Source organism: Acyrthosiphon pisum, chromosome A2, assembly GCF_005508785.2.
Source record: "Acyrthosiphon pisum isolate AL4f chromosome A2, pea_aphid_22Mar2018_4r6ur, whole genome shotgun sequence".
Lineage (NCBI taxonomy): Eukaryota > Metazoa > Arthropoda > Insecta > Hemiptera > Aphididae > Acyrthosiphon > Acyrthosiphon pisum.
In genome coordinates this window covers 5,164,450-5,177,335 of record NC_042495.1, presented here as the reverse complement: position 1 = coordinate 5,177,335, position 12,886 = coordinate 5,164,450, and the positions used below count along the sequence as shown (strand labels likewise).

Below are 12,886 nucleotides of genomic sequence, written 5' to 3'. Positions count from 1 at the left end.
CTCTTTAGGGAGCTGGGAGGAGAATTAGTCCCCTAAAGCCCCCCTTATTTCCGCCTGTGGTCGCAAACAGGGGCTGATCAACTTTTACACTTTTATACATTAAATACGTACTAGCACAGATAGATGGCTGAAAAGTGTTAATACTTATAGTACATTTTTAAATATTTTAAATACAATTTAAGACTTTTTGAGCGACTCTCATAGACCATTAAAATCATTTTTAAATTTACTTAACATTTCGAGGGGGGGCTGCAGCCCCCTCAGCCCCTCCCCTGGCTACTCCACTGAATTCAAAACATACTTTTACGCTTTATATATTTATTAACGAAGGAAAAATTACAATTTTCCGTTGGAGAAATAATAAAAGAATTATTATACAATTTATTACTATGCTGCACGTAATAATATAAATAAATAATGATTAATAATATACCTAAAGAAATAGTGGTCGCGATCACCAGATACTTAAACCTTTTTAAAGTAGATTACTTGTTGCCTGTTGGAAAAAGTTGGCGACCCCTGCCTTGGACCCTATAATCTATATCGATTCAAAGGCGCAACGTACAATTGTGAATTGACCATTCATCGTCCCATAGGCGTGCGCAGGATTCTGTGTCGGTGCAGCATACATTTTGAACCGGCCCTAAAGAACAATAAGCAGCCCACTTCGGTAAAGCACGATTGAACATAGAATATTTTATGTGATATGGCCAAATTCACGTTGCCAACATTTTTTACTTTATTATTTTCACGTATTATTACACCAATTATTATGATATCTGACGCGAGCCGTGAGCTGAGCCCCTCAGCTTTATCGACAATGTTATCAATTAATAAATTAGTTTCGGAGTACTATTCTGGACTATTATTGACTTATAAATATTTTGATTTTATTATTTTCATAACTATTATTATTATTATTTCATTATTAGCAAAACGATCTATATTATACTGTATTATAATATTTATAATGTGACTATTATTATTTATATTGCCCCCCCCCTTAATTCTGTTTAGCCCCACTGTGTAAAAATGTAATATTTTATACGTTCATATAATTACTTGTGTACCCGAATCATTATTATAGGGTATAGCCCCCCCCCCCCCCCCAATATAAATTCATCACTCTACGACTATGCCTATAGCCTATTATGGTTATAAGAAATATAGTAAATTGTAAATAAAAAGTAATAATATTTTTATGTATTATAATATATTACTCTATACTTTTATAATTATATTAAAAATCGCATAGGTAATAATATAACAATTATAAGCATATAGTACCTAATTAATAATAAGTATTTATACATTAGTCATAATATTGGAACTCTTAAAAGTTAGGTACGTAAAATAAAAATAAATAAATAGACTTACAATAAAAGTCTGCGATTACTAGGTAGCAAATGTTTAAACTCATCAATTAAAAGTTCTTGTTCGACAAAAAAAAAATAGAAGCGCATCCAATCTTTTTTGTGACATAGTATTTCTTAATTTGTTTTTATAATGCTGATTTTTGAAAAACTACGTTCACAGCTACAACTATAGTCACATGGCATTGTCACAAACATTTTAAGACAATGAAAAAAATGTTTAATACTGTTTTAACCAATCGAGCCGTTAGTGTACAGAATCTGAACTTGTATCTTTTGGTTTATTTTCTTGGTGTATTGATAAAATAGTATTATTATTTTTCATTTGAATAACATTGAACATTTATATTTTAATTTAAAAATAAACTCAATATGTTTAAAATTATTCATTCTATGTATATACCAGATACCTTTCAAATAAATATCTACCAGCCCACTAAATCCAAAATAAATTGTCAGGTGCAGCGAAAGCAGCATTCGCTGCACCCGTGCGCACGCCTATGCATCGTCCTAAGCCGCGTACACAAAAAAAGTATAGCAAACACCTGCCATTGGAGAAAAAAAACAATTATTTAATTTAAAAACACGCGGCAAAACTATCGATTATTGTAAACCATGGAACAAAAATGATACCGTGAAAAAACCACACAGATCATGATAAAGCGAGCATTGATATCTGACCATTACAAGTAGGTTTTCGTAGGAAGCAGTAATTATTTTTATTCAGTATTTCAGTATTCTGTATTCACTGTGATTTTGTGGTTTTCATGTTAAAAATTTAAAAAAAAATTTACCAATTGTTTCTGTAGTATTATCATCACAACCATGACGCCTAATCCTCCTGAAGTAAGATATAATCGATTTAAGCTTAATAATTATATTAAGGTAGTACGTACATAGCTATTTCATGTCTATTTCATTATTTTTATTTGAATAAAATTGCTCTTTGTTGTAATGATTAAGTTACATAGGTTTGTACCTCAATAATTATTAATAGCTTATGTTAGCAGACAAACATTTCATAGTATATAAGTATACCTATTATGTTTATGTTATGTTGCTATTAAGCCTCCTAATGGCTAAATTATACCTTATCCTTATGTATTAATCGTTTAACCAAATCATACACTATTAGGGTTTTCTAAAACTTATTCAGCAAACCAAATTTGATTGAGTTTTAAACAGTAAATATGTTTTGTGAGGTAGGTCCTAGGTAGTTGGACCAACAAAATATATATTTAAATATTTATTGAGATATTTATTATTTATGTTGTATAGTGGACAAAAAAAAAAATAAAATGATGTTTACTGTAACTTGGACTGTTTCAATAGTTTTTTATGATAACTTTATTAATTGTGTTAAAAATGTGTGTTTAGTTCATGGAGGTGGATCAAAATAGTGGTTCTAGGGGAGATGGTTTCAAATCATACTATACCACTAAAATCGAAGAACTGTTATTAGTCGTAGCAGAAAAAAGCATGAACCTCAGACGTTTACAGGCTCAGAGGAATGAACTTAATGCTAAAGGTATTTGAATAATAATGATAAATGATAAATTAGTTATAGTATATTATATTACAAAAGTAAAAAATTATTTTATGTGTTTTAATAAATTTGTGTGGCATTTAATAATATTTGTGTAGTAATTTTAACATACAAACCATTTATTGATTGTTTTCATTTTTTGTTTACAGTGAGGTTGTTGAGAGAAGAACTTCAATTACTTCAAGAACAAGGTTCTTATGTAGGCGAAGTAGTGAAGCCAATGGACAAAAAAAAGGTTCTTGTTAAAGTTCATCCAGAAGGCAAATTTGTTGTGGACATTGATAAAAACATTGATATCAATGATGTCACACCAAATTGTCGAGTAGCATTGCGCAACGAAAGCTATACATTGCACAAAATCCTGCCCAATAAGGTCTGTAAATATTTATTTTCAAAATTTAATTTTATTATTTAGATACATTTATTACTTTTTATGTGATTTTTTTAGGTGGATCCTTTAGTTTCACTTATGATGGTCGAAAAAGTACCAGATTCCACTTATGAAATGGTTGGTGGGTTAGACACTCAAATCAAAGAAATTAAAGAGGTCATTGAATTACCTGTCAAACATCCCGAGTTGTTTGACGCCCTTGGTATTGCCCAACCAAAAGGTGTGCTGTTGTACGGTCCTCCTGGAACTGGTAAGTTAACCCAATTTTCGATAACTCATACTAATATGAAATACCCATTCATCATAAACTTTCATTTCACACAGGTAAAACTTTACTGGCCAGAGCTGTTGCTCATCACACAGAGTGTACATTTATCAGAGTATCTGGTTCTGAACTTGTGCAAAAGTTTATTGGTGAAGGTTCAAGAATGGTCAGAGAACTCTTCGTTATGGCAAGGTATAATATTGATTTTCTTATAATAAATAATAATAATATTTATTGTACTAATCACCTTTCATGTTATTGCTACTGTAGGGAGCATGCACCTAGTATTATTTTCATGGATGAAATTGATTCTATTGGTTCATCACGTATTGAATCTGGTAGTGGTGGAGATTCTGAAGTACAAAGAACTATGTTGGAACTGCTCAACCAACTTGATGGATTTGAAGCAACTAAAAACATTAAGGTGGGATCAGTTGTGGTGAAAAATGTTTAAGAGTCATTTGTAATTAACATATTTACTTTATTCCTAGGTCATAATGGCTACTAATCGTATTGATATTTTGGATACGGCTCTGTTACGGCCAGGACGTATTGATCGTAAAATTGAGTTCCCTCCACCAAATGAAGAAGCCCGTTGGGATATTTTGCGTATTCATTCTAGAAAAATGAACCTGACAAGAGGCATAAATCTTAAGAAAATCGCTGAACTCATGCCTGGAGCGTCTGGAGCTGAAGTTAAGGTAATGTGATTCCTCATGGTTTTATGAATTTTATTTTAAAACATAATATTAGATTCATTTAATAATAATTATATTTGTTCTCACCTCATTTTAAACAATGTTCAAATGTTATATAAATTATAATAATTATACTTCATAAAAAATAAAACAATATGTAATACGATAAAATAATTGATTCGGTCATTTGAGAAATCTTACTTCTACAAATATATTATCATGTTTCATTGGAGGTTTAGATTTTTCACATGTAGATCTACATATTTTAAGAGAATCCCGATTTGTCAACCTTATAGTTTAAATTTTAGAAATCAAGAGAAATCCTATTAATATGTAAAGTTATTTTCATTTTTCCAAAGTTTTGGGTTTGTGACTAATCGGGTTTCTCAAATGACTGATTCAATTTGCTCTGGAAGTTAAGCTTAGAAATCTATCATTATGATTTTAAAAATAATATATAATAGGTCAGTGGTATGACTAATATTAGTATTAGTAAGTAATAACCTTAGATATTTATTTTATTTTCATCAATATTTTTTTTATAAATTTAAAGTTTTTGAATATACTGATACATTGCAACCATTATATGAACCTCGAGAAAGTTATTTACATTATATGATTGTTATACTAAAATTGAGAACAATTTTATTTAATTTTTTAATCAAACCATTTATATTGCAGGGTGTGTGCACAGAGGCAGGAATGTACGCTTTACGTGAAAGGCGTGTGCATGTAACACAAGATGATTTTGAAATGGCCGTCGCTAAAGTAATGCAAAAGGACTCAGAAAAAAATATGTCTATCAAGAAGCTCTGGAAATAAATTTCAAATTATATCATATTCCATATTGTATCTTTTTTTCTTATGTTTATACGACAATTTAAATGTAGTTATTTAATGTTTGAGAAACAGCTAAAAAATTACTTATTATATTAATATTATACGCTGCCTTCAATTAATGAAATAAAATATATATATAATGTCGTATTTTATACATTTTTGTTCACAAGTCTAATTTATGGAATAAAACAATTTTATAAGATACAAATCTTTTGTAAAATCTGCGTTGTGGTGAGATAGCATTTTTTATTTGGATACCTTCCAACTATCTGTACTTACGTTGAAGTAGATACATTCTTATATAAACACAAAAAACAATGTGGGTACTTTTTGTCTACATTTTAACTGTAAGATTTTTTTCTTTTGTCTATATGTATAAATTCATTAAATTGTTACTAAACTATTGACCTTCAACGATGCAGGTCACTGTGCTCGAATTCTGTGAAATATTTAATTATGAATGTATTATCAATTGGATAAATGATCTTTGGATATTTATAGACATTTAAAATTAAGACATTGTTGCTGTTTTCTCTTGATGTCTTGACTATTAATTGAAAAACAAATATTTTTGAATGCGATTCATGGTCTAAAAGCATGCAAAAACAAGTGTGTGTGCGTGTGTCAGAGATGTTTATATTAATTGTACATTGTAAACAAAATATTATTTTTTTCAACATTTATTAATGCCATCTTTGTTCACACATATTTTCATTGATTGATAATAGTTTTATAATAATCGCTTGACATTTTTGGGCAGTTAAAACTTTAATGCTATATTTAATAAATCAGTGGATTAACCGCAGAATTAAATAAAATACTGCAATAGTTGATTGACTAATATAGCACAATAATAACCAATAGCAGCAGTATATAATGAATAATAAAAAATAATAACAGACTTGAAAAGTTAAAACTCATTTGTTCAATGTTTGGGGAAGATCTGACATTAATAAAAAAAAATTGGTTGTCATTAAATGAAACGATATCCAGTATATAATATATATATATAAAAAAAAGTATATATTTACATGTATTTTTAAAATTTATTAGAAATACAATAATATTACGAGTTTGTTTTCTTTCACAAGATTTATGTTAATATAATGACCGATGGACAAGAATTAAGAATAGCAAAAATTAAAAATTATTAATTAAGATTAATAATAATAATATCAGCGACAACTGAGTGTAGGTCTTGGTTTTCAGTCTCAATCAGATGACTAAGAAATAAAATCATTTCCAACCAGTTAATAAAGTGAAAGAAACAAATTAAGACACAAACACCAAATACAACAAACACTGCACATTTGTTAAGGGCAGACAAGAAATATGTCAGTGAAACAACAGACTTTCACTTTTTGAACGTTAACATAAATGGAATGTCTAGTTATATACTTATTTTAATATTAAACAAAAAATTACACTAACGGTTGACTTAATATCAGACATTTAGAGTCCAAAATTAAATGAATATGGATAAAACTTCTCTATGTTTTTGAATTTACTATGAACTTTTAGTTTTATAACAATTGAATAACTACATTTATCGGTAATGTACAATTTATAACCAGATGAACAGGGCATATTAAACTGAAGTTATAAAACAAATTCAAACTTGTTGTTTAAACTTTAAATAGTAATATAAATAGTAAATTTTATTTACAAAAAAATTCAGCTTTTGTATAACTTAAAAAGAAAAAAAATTATACATATTTATTTTTTATATAGCGGTTTGGGTATGTAACTTTTATATAAAAAAATGTATACACTAAAAAAAAATGTGTTTTTAAGCTAATAATAAAATTTCAAAATAAAGCTAAAATAATAAAAATGTGGGGAAATCAACATAACAATTATTTTTTCTGCATTACAAAATTCAGACAAAATATAAGTTATAAAATATTTCGTTTAGAGGAAAGATACAATTAGTAATTATGTATTTGTGGTTTTTTTTTATGATTTTATATGTTTTTAATATTGAAAATTAATATTAGTCAAACGGTTCATAAAAATAGTTTTGATCATTGAACTTGATGATAAAACTTATTAAGGAATTAATTACAACTGTGGTCAGAGAACTAATGGTTTAACTAAAAGAACACATTTGACAATATTAATTTTGATGGCGAGTAAAAAAAATTTCTTTAGTCTGCTATATATATATATAATATATTATGCTTAAGTTTGTTTTCACGAATTACAAATAAAGTTTTTTTTTTTTTATTATTTAAATATTTATAATAATAATAATGTAGTTTGGAGTCGGTTAACGGTTGGCATTTTTCAATTGATTTGACAGCCAGTCAAGACCTTCATATAAACCATCACCACTAGTTGCGCACGTTGCTTGAATATACCAGTTACGATTGCGTAGCGTGTGTAAGCTTAGTTTATCAGTAATTTCAGATGCATTCATGGCATTAGGCAAATCCTAAAATTAAAACGCAATATTAAAATATATCATTTTTATTGTGATTATATTTATATTTACTTGTTTATTAGCGAATATCAATAATACGGCGTCTCTAAGCTCGTCTTCACCAAGCATTCTCATTAACTCTTCTTTAGCTTCAAAAATACGTTCTTTATCATTACTGTCTACTACGAAAATCAAACCCTGCATCAAATTCAACAATGACAATATTACTTGTGAATACAATTTATACTTTTTACAAATATGAAAATATATTTATTCCACTAAATAAGTTTCTGATTTAAATAGTTTTAACAGTTCTGTTCGTACAATACTATATTAATATAATAATACATTTAGGTTTACATAAAAATTAAAATACATGCCTGTGTGTTTTGGAAATAATGCCTCCAAAGTGGTCGGATTTTATCCTGTCCACCAACATCCCACACTGTGAAACTGATGTTTTTGTACTCGACAGTTTCCACGTTGAAACCTAAAAAATAGCAGTCATCGCATAAAAATATTTCATAAATAATAATAAATTAAGTCAGTTAATAGCAAAATAACTTACCAATAGTCGGTATAGTGGTAACAATTTCACCTAATTTCAATTTGTATAAAATTGTTGTTTTACCAGCTGCATCTAATCCTACCATAAGTATTCTCATCTCCTTTTTGCCAAATAAATTTTTGAACAGATTCGCGAAAACATTCCCCATTCTGAAAAATAATTTTTTTTATTTAAATCAATATACCAATTAAATTTTTAGAGGATTACTCTTAATTTAACAGTAAAACAGATGTAAAAATGTATGTAGGTACCCAGATGGTCAAAGTAAGATAATTTTTCAGACCACTCCCATTAAAATACAACTGAATTCACTAATATAATTTTAATTTATAAGGTTAACCCTATTTTAACAAATTAAATAATTCTAATAAAATTAATCTAATATTTGAATAACCATTTATTATACAATGAAGATAAATACTGAAAATTAAACTAAGAATATATCAAATTATAAATACAACTATTGCAAATATTATACCAATGATTAAAAAAAAAAATTAAGTTTTATACTAGCCATAAAAATCCAAATTCAGAATTATCTTATCAATTGATAACAATTATCTGTCAGTAATAAATAATTAAGAGTGTCATTACACTATAATTATTATAGTGGGTATCTAAAGTAAACTTTATTTTAAATATTTTTGTTAAAATAATTATTTCTTAATTGTTATTATTAGGTATTGTTGTTTAACAAAATACACAATGTTGTATGTTGGTTAGGTATTATAAATATACGAGTAAATATATGACATTTTAAAGTTTCTTTTGTTGTAAATACTAATAATGCTTATCATATTAGAATGTTATAATTTAGATTCAAATAAAGAGTTTTGAAGCATCTAAATATTTAAAGACCAACTACATAGTAAACTAATCAGATGTTAACAATTAGTATTAAATGTTAATAATTAAATTAAAAAAACTAAATACCATATGGTAGGAACTTTGATCAATAAATAGATAAGTTGGAGTAGTTTTCCAGAGCTTAAATAAAAACAAAATATATTAGGTACAAATACGATAAAACAATTAAATTGCATCCAATTAAAAATATTAAAAGAAACACGAAGAATCATAATGGGTACCTGTTGCACACATTTTCTTCTTTAAATTATTAATAGAAAATCAATAGTTTTCTAATACTAACAGGGTATTTATTCTCAAAGAATAGGTGCTAATTATATTCAATAAAATTTGATAGTACAAGCCATAATAGAACTTACATTTTTTATTAACAAGAAACATGATCGATTAATTAATTTAATTTAATAGCATAATGTATCTACCATACGTAAACTTGTTTAAATTATTCTAGAAAAGTTCTCTACTATGTAGAATAATTTAAATATCATCACATTCTGATATAAGAACGTACATTCAATTTGACGTTGACAAAGAATAAATAGATTAACAAAATAATCAAATACAGGACGTAATAATTTATTGATTATCAACAATAGGTATATATTTTAAGGAAACGTATAGTCTATACACAGTGAAATTATCTACAGTGATTAATAAATATCTTTGAACTAGGTACAAAGAGTATTAAAACAACTGATCTTCAGAAGGATTTCTGAGACGATTATGAATTGAATAATTCATTTTACTATAATTTGAAGATCAAACCAATCTCATAAAAATGACAATGTTGTCAGGTGATTACATATTATGAAAACGCTCTACAAACAGACATTTCACTTTGTCGAACAAATACAATCTTGCCACATATTTCATCCACTATCTAGAAGGCTTTTGGGGTCAAGTACGTACACATATCATTATAGGTCTTTAATATCTCTCTATTTCACTATAGATCTCTAGGGCGATGATCCAAGTTTTGAGTCTACAGAAATGGGACAAACCTCACAAAACTATATCACAGACGGTAGACAGGAACGTCACCGAGGGAACTCGAAGACGGGTACCGGTGAGACACCCGGAGAAAATGTGTCGTGTAGACGACACGTCATATCCGTCAAAACCCACAAAACACCACCGGGCGACTTACGGTTCGGGCGTCAGGGCGGACGCGAAACCGCACACGTAGGCAGCAGCCGGCCGCGGTCGAGCACGCACACAGCAGCCGGCCACAGCGATATTACGGGCGAACCGAAAAATCCGGCTGCGGACCCCGAGACACGGTCAAACCGCATCTCGTTTTCGGTACACGGGTGTTGGTGGTCATTGTCGGCGTGGTAGGTACTTACTCGATGTCGGACGTAGGTCAAAGCGGTTGAACGGGAATGGACGAAGACGACGAACGGCAGGTCGAGATGTGCGTGTGTATGGAACAGGGCGCGTCGACGGTAAAAGAGTTTGATAAAAACGCAAGACGACACAGACTGACACGGCCGGATCAAATCGAAAAACGATATAATAATATTATCACGACGCGAGTAACGAATACAATAATTATCTATATAAACGTATGCGTATCTACATACACACTTATATATATATATATGTTATATATAATATATTACATGTATTATAATTATATATATATATATATATATATATATTTAACCGATTATAGGATAAGATGGCGGCGGCGTACGGGTTCCTCTCTTGACGACTCGGTATTTCTCTCTATTATTTTACTTTTTTTTTGTATTTCATTTATTTACTTTTTCTCTCTCTCGCCGCTCCTGCGGTTTCTACATGCGTGCCACGTATAGAGCACGATTGTTCCTGGCCCGCGCCCACCATTGGTCCACCGGCGTCATGTGACCGACCGCCGTTTCTGCCATGAAATCGGCCGGTCGTCGTCGTCGTCGTTTTCGCGCCCCGGCCCTGGCCCCGCGGCCAAGGTATTTCACGACGAGTGGCCGACGGGCCCGCCCGCGACAGTCAGTGGGCCCGCGTGTGGATTGGTAACACCTTGTGCCGCCGGTCCGGTGTGTCGTTACGTGGTTACCACCACCACGGTACCCGGACACCAGCAGCTGATAATCACCGACCACGACGCTATGGCGCTAGCCCATTTAAATCTAACGCAGACCGCAGTTAGTTTAGTCCGGTGACCGGTAGATTGTTCAGTTGTTCTCACGACGCGTGATACGTGGCGCATAGAGTCATAGACCTTATACTCAGAGTATAAGGTCTATGCATAGAGTCGACTCTATGGTACAGCGTTGTGGGCGACCGGGCACCGGCGCAGTCGCAGTTTTTATAATGTAATGCCCACGTAAGTTCGTATATCGTAAGTCGTAACCGTCAGCGGCGGCGACGCGACATTTTTGAGCGGAAACAAACAATTTAAATAATTTATTTTCAAGCGGAGATGAAATGAAAGATACTTTTTTAGTTATAAATTGTTAATTATATTTATATAACATATTAATATTATTATTATTACGAGTTGCGTTTGTTTTTTAATTTCTTGATAGATTATAATATAATAATATAATAATATTCCTTTTATGTTTCGACGTCAGTGATTGTGTTGGCGATGGTGATATGATGGGTGGGGTGGGGGCCCATGTTGTAGTGTTGTACCGTTTGTGTACAAAACAATTTTTTCGCCGGTAAAATTATTTGAAATCATAATCAAAACACAACAGCTGTTTTATATGACAATAGTTGATTTATTCATTACGATTTATAAACAGGGGCAATCAGGAATTATTATTTTTATAATAATGAATAAAAGATTTTAAATATATTATAAACATAAAAGCAATTTTTTTTAATAAAATATTTGTACTTTTATGGAGTACCTATTAAGATACTATTAGTGCAAACTACAGAGCAATAATTGTAAATGCCGCGTTTGTGTCCCCACGGATTTAGTCAGAATGTCTAGGGTTTTTTTGAAAAATGAAATCATTGGTCAAGGTCTCATCTCTGGGGAAATTCATGTTATATGAGTTTTGAACGAAATTTTGAAAAATGTACGAATATAATAATAATAATAATTTAATTTTTTTACGGTACCTAGTCTGTAACCATGAATATGCGTATATACCTATATACCTATATCTTGATAAATTCATGTCTAACGTACCGACGAATGAATTATTGTATGGAAATTTGGAATATCCAGCAGAAAACCGGAATTGGAAGTTAATGAATAAAATATTTTATGGTTTTTTAATATATCTAGTAGATATCCATCTGAAGTAATTTTTAGATAAGACATTATATGGTCATTTAGACATGACTATGTGATCAAAGTTTTATTATGTCAACATGTACCTATTAAACCTATTGAATACTTATGGCATTATTATGATATATTTATATTGCTATTAAAGTAATTTATTTTACTACGGTAGGTTAAAATCGGTAAAAATTAATTATTAATTATTAACAGTATAGGTAGGTTGAATTAATATTTGTTGTATTGTTTTTGCTTTATGTGCAGTTGTGCAGGCGTTGAATCTATTGCTGAAAGGTATCGAGTGCTTCCCTACAAACAAGATATTACTTAAAGAATTACCTTTTTTAAAATATCACTTAAGAGGATGTTAGCGCAGTATTCGTTTTCTCTCTCTGACCCACGCACAACATAGACAAAACGCATTTACGCAAAATCATTTTTTCCATGCGTTTAAGTAATCTTAGAGTAAAGTCACCTATTACAAAAAAGATAGAGAATAATAATTTTGAGGGAATGACATATCGATTTATCTAAATATTGTCTCCAATCAATTTAAACATCATTTAAATTTACAATATTTTTTTATTTATTTTGAAAGTGGAATACAAAGTCAAATAATAATAAAATATAAAATCGATATGTCATTCCCCCAAAAATATTATTCTCTATCTTTTT

At 29.9% G+C, this 12,886-nt stretch overlaps 2 protein-coding genes across 3 annotated transcripts; one reads left to right on the top strand and one right to left on the bottom strand.

Annotated features, from left to right (window-relative positions):
• The first annotated feature begins 2,061 nt into the window (after positions 1-2,061).
• LOC100165202 (26S proteasome regulatory subunit 8) lies at positions 2,062-5,321 on the top strand. Its single transcript, XM_001943705.5, has 8 exons — positions 2,062-2,219; positions 2,751-2,901; positions 3,069-3,292; positions 3,368-3,560; positions 3,635-3,767; positions 3,846-3,999; positions 4,067-4,276; positions 4,955-5,321. The coding sequence occupies exons 1-8, from the start codon at positions 2,199-2,201 to the stop codon at positions 5,093-5,095; spliced, it is 1,227 nt and encodes a 408-aa protein (XP_001943740.1). The 5' UTR covers positions 2,062-2,198; the 3' UTR covers positions 5,096-5,321.
• Positions 5,322-6,101: 780 nt separating this feature from the next.
• On the bottom strand, positions 6,102-10,693 carry LOC100163116 (ADP-ribosylation factor 1). Of its 2 annotated transcripts, NM_001293367.1 has the most exon segments (6): positions 6,751-7,442; positions 7,444-7,547; positions 7,608-7,733; positions 7,916-8,025; positions 8,104-8,252; positions 10,317-10,549. In NM_001293367.1, coding segments are annotated over 5 exon segments (531 nt in total). In that variant the 5' UTR covers position 8,252; positions 10,317-10,549; the 3' UTR covers positions 6,751-7,399.
• Between the last annotated feature and the right edge of the window lie 2,193 nt (positions 10,694-12,886).

What these genes read in the sequence shown, in the direction of transcription:
- LOC100165202 (XM_001943705.5), top strand. Translation starts at nt 2,199, where the DNA reads ATGACGCCTAATCCTCCTGAA. An exon ending in ACAAAATCCTGCCCAATAAG is followed by an intron (nt 3,293 to 3,367) that starts GTCTGTAAATAT and finishes TGATTTTTTTAG; the next exon opens with GTGGATCCTTTAGTTTCACT. An exon ending in GTACGGTCCTCCTGGAACTG is followed by an intron (nt 3,561 to 3,634) that starts GTAAGTTAACCC and finishes CATTTCACACAG; the next exon opens with GTAAAACTTTACTGGCCAGA.
- LOC100163116 (XM_001944307.4), bottom strand. Translation starts at nt 8,251, where the DNA reads ATGGGGAATGTTTTCGCGAATCTGTTCAAAAATTTATTTGGCAAAAAG. An exon ending in ATTATTTCCAAAACACACAG is followed by an intron (nt 7,734 to 7,915) that starts GCATGTATTTTA and finishes AATTTGATGCAG; the next exon opens with GGTTTGATTTTCGTAGTAGA. An exon ending in TGATATTCGCTAATAAACAA is followed by an intron (nt 7,548 to 7,607) that starts GTAAATATAAAT and finishes TTTTAATTTTAG; the next exon opens with GATTTGCCTAATGCCATGAA.